This window comes from Notechis scutatus, chromosome Z, assembly GCF_049901735.1.
Source record: "Notechis scutatus isolate UNSWTSFEM ecotype Mainland chromosome Z, rNotScu1.2, whole genome shotgun sequence".
Lineage (NCBI taxonomy): Eukaryota > Metazoa > Chordata > Lepidosauria > Squamata > Elapidae > Notechis > Notechis scutatus.
This window is the reverse complement of record NC_142025.1, coordinates 111424051-111436434: the sequence shown is the minus strand read 5'-3', so window position 1 is coordinate 111436434 and position 12384 is coordinate 111424051. Positions and strand designations below refer to the sequence as shown.

The following is a 12384-nucleotide window of genomic DNA, read 5'->3' as shown; positions in this document are numbered from 1 at the left end:
GGGGCTTTGGAAGAGCTGCAGTGGTGCAGTGGTTAGAATACTATATTGCAAGCTCACTCTGCCCACAGCCAGGAGTTCATTCCTGAACAGCTCAGGATTGACTCAGCCTTCCATCCTTCCGAGGTCAGTAAAATGAGGACCCAAATTATTGGGGACAATATGCTGACTCTGTAAACCACTTAGAGAGGGCTGTAAAGCACTATGAAGTGGAATATAAGTCTAAGTGCTATTGCTATTGTGTGATTTGTGCCTGATCCACATAGCAGTTCTAAAATGAATTTATTAACTTGATCTATAAGCCTCTTTTCTAGGTAAAATGAATCCTCAAAGTAGTTTCCAATCCGATAAAATATAAATGCATATGAGGTTAAATAAATCTATAACACATTCAAATAGGATGAATAAGTTGTGATTTGAGTTGTGAGGCCTGCCCTGTGGAATAGTCTTTCCCCTTTAAATTTGATTGGTCCAAATTCTGTGGTCCTTCAGGAAGGCTCTGTAGAGCTGACCAGTGTTCTTGGCATTGGGACAAAGATATTAGATGAGCTCATCATGGCAAATGTAAGAATTGTTAACATGTGGTTTTCTTGTTTTTTTGATTTTTGACAATTTTTGTCATTAAAAATATTGTAATTATGTTTTTAATCACTGTATAGCTCTTGGACTTGCATTTATGTGTGTTAATCAGCCCCATCAATCCACTAACCAACAAACAGATCTTTAACAATCTAATGAAAGACATTCAATCTTGCAGATTTTCAGATTGTTCTTTGAGTTGGGACTAAATGGAAGCCCAAGGGGTTGCATTGCACCACATGCAATCCCCACTAGGTAGACCAGACCAAGAAATCAACTCCATAGTAAGGCTATTTTTTTTTTAACTAGGCTACAATAACTGAATTTTGATGTCCTTTCTTATACTCTGAATCCAGAAGATGTCTTCCTGAACCATTTTTGAATGTTAGCTTCTTGTTTTTTACTTGAAAGTTGCTACAGCCTTTTTTGCCTAGGTAAGAGTTCCTAGGTGTCTCCATCAGAATCATCTTCCTCACTGTCTACTCTATCTGCAGTAAAAAAAAAAAAAAAAAAGTAAACAAGCTTCCATAATCCAGAAAAAGGAATTTTTAACTCTAGGGGCTATTCAGTAATATTGTGTAACTTGCATCCTGCAGATTTTAACAACAGAAGATATGATTAATAGGAAGAGAGTCCTTTAGACCAGAAGTGTCAAACTCAAGGCTCGTGGGCCAGATCCATCCCATGAGATGCTTAAGTCTGGCCCAAGAGGCCACCCTATAAACAGCAAAGGACCAGCCCGCAGTGTCTCTGCAGTGAAAATGGAGTTTGAGAGGGCCACATGAAGTCCTCCTGAGCTCTCTTTTCACTGGCAGAGGATTGCAGGAGGCTGTCACAGCCGAAAACAGAGCTTAGGAGCCTGTTTTCACTGGCAGAGCACTCAGGACACCACAGGCACCCTGACACGAGTGACATTGAACCAGCCATGCCACCCTAGCCCCCCGAGGTCAAACACAGCCCTGATGTGGCCCTCAATAAAATTGAGTTTGACACCCCTGCCTTAGACCATCAGGCTCTAAGGCAGGGCTGTCAAACTCCCAGCCCACAAGCCAGATGTGTCACATCCATGCCCAGTTTAGTGAATGGGGGAAAAGTCCCAATATCACATGATGATGCCGTGACGACATGAGTTTGACACCACTGCTCTAAGACATTTAGAATATTTAAGATTATTACTAATGCAAAATTTGGGTCCCCTGGACCATATGCAGCTCTCAGAGTCATCTTCCTCATCTTGTAGAGGAACAAAGGAAAGAGGAAGGAGTGGTTTTTAAAAATGAAAATAGTAGTTGCAATTGTGCAATCAAACTTTGCCTTTTCAATCACACAGTTGTACCCATCATTTTGGCTTTTTTCTGTGCCCCTTGATATGGCCTTTCTGAGCTTCAAAATGTAGCAAGGAGAAGCTGTTGCAACAGAAAAGTCAAGAAGATCAAGATGTAGCAATCCATCAGCTCCATGAATGGGTTTCTTGGTTTCTCCTGAAAGCAAACTATATATTCACCTGGTCATGTTTCATGGAATAACATAAAAAGAACACCTGCCTGCAGTCAACTATTTGGCATACAGAAAAGATGTCAGGTATAAAGAAGCAGGACCACACATTAAGTTCCAGTCAATCTGATTTATTTCCCATGACAATATATGGGAATCTAGTCAGCTGACAGCACTTAATTGGCACTAGATAAGAGTTACTGGAATCCAAAAGGGGATGGATTTAGATCAGGGGTCAGCAATCTTAAACACTCAAAGAGCCATAAAGGTCCTAACTGGAAGTTCAATTCTGGAGCCAACCGGATGTCCGGTTCTCCCATCATAGAATCTCCTAGCATGGCATCCTTTTTTCTCTGCCAATGACAGGGAGCAGAAGTCCAGTTCCTCCACCATAGAGTCTCCTCCTAGGGCTGCCTGTCCTTCTCCTACATCTCAGGAGGGTTGCTGTTCCAGAGGATGGTTGCCATGGCAGAAAAGGATCTCTTCCTGTGTCCCATCAGATGGAACTATTTAACAGACAGGACATCCAACACACCTCTCTTTCCAGATCTGATGGGATGGATAGATGTAACTGGAGAGAGGCAGTCCCTCAAATAATCTAGCCCTGTGCCATGTAGAGCTTTAAATGTTAAAATCAGCACCTTGAATTGCACCTGGAAGCAAACTATTTCTAGCTATCCTGTTCTGTTTATTAACAATCCCAGAGCTGATTCCACCATAATGTTTATTTTCTGGAATCTTCTCACTCAATTTTTTAAATCAGTCTCAAAGTGATTCGTTCAGAGGTGCAGTGGTGTTTAATGAGACATCCAAAGACACTGAATTAAGAAGACCAGGTCCTTAGTGATGGAAATGCAAGTGGGATTTGGAGAGAGGAACAACTTGGGAGTATATACAATAACAACTGTTTTAAAGGTAGTAGAAAAGGGAGTAAGACTGGAATTAAACCAGAGAGCCCAGCTTCTTCCTTGTGGAGACAATGGATGGATTGCATGAACCATTTCCTCCTTCTATAACTACCATGAGCAGTGTCTCTCAGACTCTTGGAGAGAAGACAAAATGCAAGACTTTATCAAGCTGCCTTCAATAATCTTCTCTTCACCCTCAGTTGTGTTCTGACTACAATTAGCTTTAGAGGCAAAGTCTCCATCTGAGTGGAATAGAAGAAAGGAGTTTAGGAAAATGTCAACAAGCATCTCAACATGTGACAGAAGATATTTGAAAGAAGGTAAGTTTGTAACAAATCTGGAACCATTTAAAAGTAAAGATAAAGGTTCCCCTGCATGTGCATGCTAATCGTTTCCAGTTTTAGAGGGAGGCACTCATCTCTGTTTCTAAGCAGAAGAGCCAGTGCTGTCCAAAGATGCCTCTGTGATCATGTGGCCGGTATGACTAAATGCCAAATGTGGAATGGAACACTATTACCTTCCCACCAAAGTGGTCCCTATTTTTCTACTTGCATTTTTAATGTGCTTTCAAACTGTTAGGTTGGCAAAAGCTGGGACAAGTAATGGGAGCTCATTTTGTTGTGCGGCGCTAGGGATTCAAACCACTGAACTGCCAACCTTCTGAATGACAAGCTCAGTGTCTTAGCCACCGAGCCACTGTGTCCCTTATTTAGATGGGTCTAATTCAGCCATTTAGATGGGTCTAATTCAGAAGTTACTCCTCCAACATTGTTGACATACCTTTTTAAGATGAATAACCAAAATGTTTATTAAGTTTGAGGTAAGAAAATGTCATCTATATATGAAGTTGCAAAAGGATTTGAATATGAAAGGTTCCTTATCTTAACAGCAAAACATTTGAGCAGCCTTTTGGGGGAATGTCCAAGGCTGATCTGATCAGCAAGGAACAAAGAGAGTGATTTAGAGACTTGGAAGATAGGGCTTGATGGTCTGCTCTGATTATCCCCTTCAAAGAACTCTTTTTATCATAGAATTACAGAAGTGCAAAGGCCATCGAGGCTATTGAGATCAACTTCTTGTTCAAAGCAGGAGCCCATATTAAAGCCTCTCTGGTTGATGTCATAAAGTTATCTTCTATTTGAATGTATCCACCATAAGACAGAAGAAACAACAAAATACATATAATATTCCACCTTCCTGTTACTTCCATTTCTTTCAACAGTTCACCTCTTCTGGTTCAAGAATGAATGGCCCTTTTATAGCCTATTTCATCTGCTGAAGGAAGATGTTCTCAGAACTTATGTTGTGGGCCTTTTTCATCTCAAACCATGGATTGCTATGATAATATTGTGTGAACTACATAGGTACTATTTGGAGGAATCAGGAACAATCTGTGTGTCATTTGCTACTAAACCACATGCAAGTTGGTGCTTGCAGGACATAGAAACATGAAATAAACAAACTCTAACAAAGTACATTAAACATCTGTTTATGTCAGGAACAAACAATCAGACCTATGCGTGTAAGGTTCAAGGTGACTACTTAATCTCTCTCCGTATTACACAGGCTGGTAGCCTTCACAAGAGAACTACTAGATACAGATCTAAGGCATTCAGGAAAGGTCAAAGCTAGCTCACTTTATACAGAATGTGTAGCCTACTTTTGCACTTGGGCACTCCTCCCAACAGGGAAGGTTGCTCTTCAATAGGAACATCTGCTTAAAGACTTCATTATTGTTCTGCTTATGGTTTGTCCTCTTTCTATGATTGATTATACCCTTGATGTTGCACAGATGGAATGTAAGAATCAAACTTCATTGAATGAGTTTGTCCTTGTTGGCTTTCCATATCCCGATAGTCTGAAGGTATATTTATTTATCTTCTTCCTGCTCATCTATTTAATGACACTCTTTGGCAATCTTCTGATCCTGTTAGTTGTTCTGTCTAGTCCCCATCTCCACAAGCCCATGTACTGGTTCCTTTGCCATTTGTCCTTTCTAGACATGACAGTCTCCACCGTGATTGTTCCCAAGGTCATCGTTGGATTTTTAGAAGATGGGGTGGTCATATCCTTTGGAGGTTGTGTATGTCAACTCTTCTTCTTCCATTTTTTGGGTTGCACAGAATGCTTCCTTTATACATTGATGGCCTATGATCGTTTTCTGGCTATTTGCAAACCACTCCATTATGGCAACCTCATGAATCACAGGACATGTCTCTTCCTGGCCATGGGCACCTGGGTTGGAGGATGTCTTCACTCCATAATGGAGACAGCCCTTGTTTTTCGCTTGCCCTTTGGTCGAGAAAACCAGGTCAACTATATCTTCTGTGATATCCCTGCTGTGTTGAAGCTGGTCTCTGCTGACACAACACTCAATGAGATGGTAACCATGGTGGATGTCGGTCTTGTGGCCACCACATGCTTCCTTCTGATTTTGACTTCCTACATGTACATTGTCTCCACCATCCTGAAGATTCGCAGTGCTCAAGGTCGTAAACGGGCTTTCTCTACCTGTACTGCTCATTTAACTGTGGTGGTGACTTACTATGTGCCCCTTGTTTTCATCTATCTTAGACCAGGATCTCAGGATTCACTGGATGGAGTGGTGGCTGTCTTCTACACCTCACTGACTCCACTTTTGAATCCTATTATCTATACACTGAGGAACAAGGACATAAAAGTTTCCCTTGTAAACTTGTCAAGGAGGTCATCCTAAGCTGGTTCTTTGAATATTCCTGGAATGGCAGTCAAAAGCCACAATCCCAATCCTTAATTGTTACCCATACTGACACCCAACAGCATGAGTGCAATTGGAGCAACACAAAAATCATCGCCCATGCTACCACCCACCATTCCACAAGCAATTCCATCAGCAGAGACATTGACCTATAATCAGCCTACAAACCCCTCAGAATCCAAAACAACCACAGAGCCAACTAGATGGCACCCACTCTAAACCAACCCATGCAATTCCCCACCACCAGCAGTTCACCTCCCAATGACCCTGACCTGAAGTAATTGTCTTATCACAAGACCCATCATAAGGTTCACTGATGACTTACAACTGATCCATCACAAGACCCTCACTTGACACATCCAGACCTGAAACCCTTATAAATAGAACAGAGACACAGATATCCCCTAAATTCCACTGAAGATGTTACCTAGCCTGGTAACATAACATTTGGAAATCAACTCACAAGCTCAGAGAACACACTTTCACCCTCATCCTACACCTGAGCTACAGAAATTCACCACTGTTGCATTCCTGGAATCTTGTAGCGTGACTTTCCTACTGGCATTGCTATACATTGTTGATTAGAGGGCTTTAATTCCAAGCATACATTTTTATAGTAATTAACCTGTAGACACGGGCACCATGTGAGCCATCTTGAGATTGTTTGGCTGGGGTGGATATAAATTCAAATCCAAATAAATAAAAAAGAGAACTGTGTGCTTTCAGAACATGATTATTGACAATCCAGTTAATCAAACAGTGCTTGTGTCAGCCTTCAAGATTTGTTCCCTTTGCTTTGCATCTTTTGGCTGTCATAAGTAACAGGGGGAGGAAGGGTGGAATAGTTATGGGAAGTGAGCTGGAGGTTTGAGAGAAAAAAACTGTATAAGTTGTGGGGGTAGTTTCTTGTTTATGCCTCTTTCCTATGCTATGCGCAAGTGCACTTCTTTATCAATGGACCAATAGGCCAAGCTCAATGGACAGATGCCTCATCACCACATGACATTATATGAAACTTTTAATTGGATGGACAATTTGAACTATTGTGGGTGGGAACATTGCCATCACTTTGTATGTGTGATTCAGTTCCTCAAATTCATAATTCCTTTGATGCTACCACTTGATTTCCAGTTACATTTGTTACATTTAATGCCATACAATGTTGATTGGAAGACCTTAATTCTAAAAACAAATAAAAATGGTTTTCTTCTCATTAACTCACAGGCGTGAGCATCAAAGCTTTTAAGAGGAGGCATATCAGGGCTCACCCAGTTCAACCTTTTTTTTTATTCTAGCTGATTTTCAATATCTACTTCCTTACTCCTAAATTGTCATAACCTGAATTAGAAAAATATTCCATCCATCTTAGAAAAGTCATCATCATTTTCTCTCCTTGTGCCCAGAAAACAAGCTTGGGATCCCAAAAGATCTTGACTGACTTAAACAATGGCCTCTTGCTGGGATCAAGATGAAATTTAAAGTGGAGAAAAGCAAGGTTTTTTTTCTGACCCTGGCTGAATAGAATCACTAAACAGACTCCTTGTCCTGGGGGGGGACCTTTTTAGTTGGTTAATGTAATTCCTGGCATTCACACCCAGAAAAGTCCCAGCAATAATTCTTCCCAAGTTTAACTGCAAGAACAGATCTTATCAGTCCTTGGCTAGTTTCCAGGCTGAGAGCTTCCAGTTGCAATGCTGTAAAAGGAAATACTTGATAAGGAGTCTCTGTGAGGCACAAACACAGATAAGCAAATCTTCACAATCATAAGTGAATCAATTGTCTCCTGCAAACACCCCTCCCCCTTTTTCCTATTTATTCCATATGGGAGGGGCCTTTCCCTATGAGAGGGTGCCTTTTCTTCTGAGTCAACCCCTGCTCCTTAGTTGTTCCCTTCTCCTGATAGCTCTAAGCATATGCACATCTGGAACAGGCTCCAGCTGTTCTTCTTCCCCACTTATTTCTGATTCTGAAGGCATCTGATAAATGTCGGATGGCCCTGTCCCCAACTCTGCCTCCAATGCAGAGCACTCATCAGAGCCTTCCCCAGATTCCAGGATTGACCCAAGTTCCAGCCCAACATACTCACTGTCCAAGTCTGCCACCAAGCCTGTGTTTTGCTCTCCCAAAGCCTCTGCATGAGCCCTGCACTTACCTACATCAAAAACGGACCATGTGGAGACTCCTGGGAGGGGTGGAATGGGGTGGGTGGGTCCAGCCAGGAGTGGGATTTGGGGGTTCTCTGATTGGCATAGAATCTTAGCTAGGGGCTCTACCAAATCACTGCAAAACCCCAGCAGCTGACCCCTGGGTGTCATCAGGCAAAAGATTAAAAAACAAGATGGTGACCACAAATATGTATGCATGTATGTATGTATGTATAGCCAGCCCTTTGGGATGATCCTGCCCCACCAGGACCATCAGAAGAGGTATGCTGTGGATCCCATCAGTCAAGGGATTTAGGCTGGCAGGATCTGGGAGATGAGCCTTTTCTTTGGAACATCATGCCCCTGTTTCTCTGCAAACAACAGAGAGAATGCCATGGAGAAATGTGGTAGAGCTGACCTGGGGTGATGGCACATATGCCCACAGAGAGGGCTCTGCATGCCATCTGTGGCATGCATGCCATAGATTCACCACCACTACCATTTCAGGCAAGTGCCTGTCTAGTTTCTTATTAAAAACTTTGAGTGATGAAGCACCCACCCAGTATGACATGGTCACTCCTGACCAAGGTTCCAGAAACTTCAACTCCCTCTATTACTTATTTTCTATTAGTAAGAATTAGGTCCAATATAGTTTTTCCTCCAGTTCCCTCCTCTATCTTTTGGATGACAAAATTGTCAGCTATGTTGGTTAGGAATATATTTAATCTCCCACTTGCGGCAGAGTTTGTCTCCCAGTTGACATCAGAGTAGTTAAAATTTCCCATTACTACTGTGGTATGTTTCCTACCTATATTTATTAATTGATTAGGAAAGAGTTTATCTATTTCTTCTACTTGGTTGGGTGGTTGTAGTATACGCCAAAACATTTTTTTTTTTTTTACATTGACCCATATGGATTCTAGGAGGTTTTCATCTTAGAATGAAATTGGAATTGGAATTGGAATTCCATAGGAATGCAGTGGAGTGGAGTGGAGAATGGAGAGTAATGTAAAGTAGTACAGTGGAAAGCTGGACTATACTATATATTAGAGTAGAGTAGAGTAGATTAGATTAGTGTAGACTAGGGAATGGGAATAAGAATGGGAATGAGAATGAGAATGTGAGTGCAGTGAAGTGGAATGGAGTAGGGAATGGAGAGCAACATAGAGTAGTCTAGTGGAAGACAAGATTACAATGGACTAGACTAGACTAGAGAATGGGAACAGGAACAGGAGTTGACTGCAGTGCAGTGAAGTGGAAAACAGAGAGTAATATGCAGTAGTACAGTGGAAAACTAGATTACACTATATACTGAACTAGGAATTGAGTAGAGTAGAGTAGAGTAGAGTAGAGTAGAGTAGAGTAGAGTAGAGTAGAGTAGAGTAGAGTAGAGTAGTCTAGTGGAAGACAAAATTTCAATGGACTAGATTAGACTAGGGAATGGGAATGGGAATAAGAATGAGAATGAGAATGTGAGTGGAGTGGAGTGAAGTGGAATGGAGTAGGGTATGGAGAGCAATGGAGTAGACTAGACTAGACTAGGGAATGGGAATGGGAATGGGAGTTGACTGCAGTGCAGTGCAGTGGAAAACAGAATAATATACAGTAGTACAGTGGAAAACTAGACTACACTATAGACTGAACTAAGAATAGAATAGAATAGAATAGAATAGAATAGAATAGAATAGAATAGAATAGAATAGAATAGAATAGAATAGAATAGAATAGAAACTATATCAATGCCTAAAGTTACATTTGTATTTTCATTTGTGGATATAAAGATTTTTTTTGTGTGTGGCTGGTGCCTTCCTGCCCCAGGAGGCACTCACATGTTCACATACATGACTGTCTCACTATCATTATGAAATTAGCCAGTTTCTCTTCTCCAGATCCTATGGGATCCTGTGGAAATAGGAGGAACAGACTCTGAAGGATGTTATTTATCACCCCCATGATATTCCATCCCATGGCTCAGAGCCTCAGAGCTCCGTGAATTGATTTGATAGTACATTGCATTCACTATTTGTGTCTGAAAAACATCTCAAGATGACAGTTGAGTCTGATCTACCTCAAAGATCTTCTTGCAGACGGAGGTATTTGCACACAGAAAGAAGACACTGATTGAAGATGTTCATACTCATGGTTTTGCTGTTAATAGTAAACCCTCAATAGTGTGCAAGAATCCTAGCCTTCAATGTGGCCATGAGGAGCCTCTTCCTAATCGTCACACGTATCATCAGCTTGGAGACATCAACATTGCTGGCATTATTTCTGTATTGTTTACATTTTCTATTTCCACTGATTTCAATCAACATCCTTCTCGGGCACTTCAGGATAGATTTATGTAAGTAATCATCCATTCATTGTCAAGTTCTGGACCTTGCTGTAAAATCACATGATGCTTCAAATGTTTTCTTGTAATGACAAAAGCTCCAGAAAGAAATACCTTGATGGGATGGGATGGGATGGGATAGAATAGGATAGGATAGGATAACAAAGTTACTGTAGGTCTTCAAGCAGTCAAACCTATACCATTTCAGAAAAATTGTTGTCCAATCTCTTCTTAACAACCTACCGGATTGGAGCACCCACAATTTCTGAGGGCAAGTCATCCCACTGATTAACTGTTTTAACTGTCAGGAAATTTCTCCTTAGTTCTAGGTTGCTTCTCTCCTTGATTAGTTTCCACTCATTGTTTCTTGTCCTGCCCTCAGGTGCTTTGGGGAATAGGTTGACTCCTGAGATATTGGAACACTGCTATCATGTCACTCCCAGTCTTTCTTTTCATTAAACTAGACAAACCCAATTCCAGAAACCATTCTTTCTAAGCTTTAGCCTCTACTCCCCTAATCAATTTTGTGGCTTTTTTTCTGTACTCATTCTACAGCCCCAACATGTTTATAATACTGTATACTGTACTGTGTAGTGCAATATTAATGCAATCGGGGTTTTCAATTCAATGTATAGAATGTGAAGGATATGTTTTGTGTTTATTTTCATAGTCATAATGTAAACTGAAGATGGTATTTAATTTCATTGTATAATGTGCAATGACAATAAAGTAAACTAAAGTAAACTAAGCTAAACTAATAAATCACATCCAAATACTTATGACCATAGAGATATGAATGGCTTAATTTATGAAGATGTAATTACTGCTAAGATTTGGGGATGGGATATATTTCCCATGATAATTTTTTGATTGAATATTTCTGGTACCAAAATTCTGAAATTTCCTCCTGATATAAGCCATTCTTAAAAGCTGAGGTTTGATATTGCACCTTTTTCATGTTTTCAGAAATAATGTTTCCAGTTTTAGTCCAATATTTGTTTTAAAAATAACTCCAGTTGCTGTAGGGTGGATATTTCATTATTCAAGATCTTAGCTGAAGAGTGAAAATATGACACTAAAACTAAACATGGAATGTGGAATGAAGCAGACCATTCTTAATGTTCTTTTTTATTCTTTACAGGGTATTTTTTCAGAATTACCAGCATGTCCTGGCCTTAGTGTTTGCTCTAAAAGAGATCAATGAAAATTGCCAGATCCTTCCCAATATCATGCTGGGCTTCCATATTTTTAACAGCCATTTAAGTCCAAGCAGGATTTACTTTGCTTCAATGATGATGCCTTTCACTCATGGAAAATTCATCCCTAACTACAAGTGTGAGATCCCAAAACCTTTGGCTGCAGTGATTGGGGGACCTGATATCTCTCTTCACATGTACTGTGCATCTACAACGTTCCTCAGGTAAGAGGTGCAGAAGTTATTCTTTATTGTATTGCCATACTTCCCCAGAAGTCTGTGTGCTTCTTTCTCTAAAGAAAGGAGACAACTCTCAGATTCCAAGATATAATTTTTTGCTTGATAGGATTACTATAGCAGCATAAGTACTCAAAGCTCTGAATAGATACTGGGGATATTGGACAGGGCTAAACATTGTTGCCACCTGTGGTGGGATTCAAATTGTTTTACTACTGGTTCTGTGGGCGTGGCTTGCTGGGTATGGCAGGGGAAGGATACTGTAAAATCTCCAGTCAGAGGGGATATTTGCCAGTTCTCCGAACTACTCAAAATTTCTGCTACCAGTTCTTCAAAACTGGTCAGAACCTGCTGAATACCACCTCTGGTTGCCACAATACAAAACAAATGTTGAGACTCCAAAAAGAGAAGAGCAACAAATAATGATTAGGAGTCGGGAGGCTAAAACATATGAAGAGCAATTGGATACATCTAGTTTAATGAAAATAATGATTAAGGCTGACCTAATAGCAGTATTCTAATATTAAGAGGTTTCCACAAAGAAGATGGGGTCAACCTATTCTCCAAAGTACCAGAAGGCAGGACAAGAAGCAATGGGTGGAAACTAATCAAGGAGAGAACCAACTTAGAATAATTAACCAGTGGAATGAACTGATGAACTTCAGATGTTCCGGGTGCTCCATCACTGGACCTTTTTAAGAAGCAATTGGACAGTCATTTGTACAGAAAGGTATAGGCTTTCCTGTTTGAACAAGAGGGTG

General features: G+C 40.6%; 1 protein-coding gene across 1 annotated transcript; it reads left to right on the top strand.

The window, feature by feature from the left end:
- Nucleotides 1-4770: 4770 nt before the first annotated feature.
- LOC113425742 (olfactory receptor 10G6-like) lies at nucleotides 4771-11751 on the top strand. The gene is made up of 4 exons (XM_026687991.1): nucleotides 4771-5667; nucleotides 9947-10203; nucleotides 11333-11611; nucleotides 11733-11751. The coding sequence occupies exons 1-4, from the start codon at nucleotides 4771-4773 to the stop codon at nucleotides 11749-11751; spliced, it is 1452 nt and encodes a 483-aa protein (XP_026543776.1).
- Nucleotides 11752-12384: the final 633 nt, after the last annotated feature.

What these genes read in the sequence shown, in the direction of transcription:
- LOC113425742 (XM_026687991.1), top strand. Translation starts at nt 4,771, where the DNA reads ATGGAATGTAAGAATCAAACTTCATTGAATGAGTTTGTCCTTGTTGGC. An exon ending in AGGACATAAAAGTTTCCCTT is followed by an intron (nt 5,668 to 9,946) that starts GTAAACTTGTCA and finishes ATCTTCTTGCAG; the next exon opens with ACGGAGGTATTTGCACACAG. An exon ending in GCACTTCAGGATAGATTTAT is followed by an intron (nt 10,204 to 11,332) that starts GTAAGTAATCAT and finishes TATTCTTTACAG; the next exon opens with GGTATTTTTTCAGAATTACC.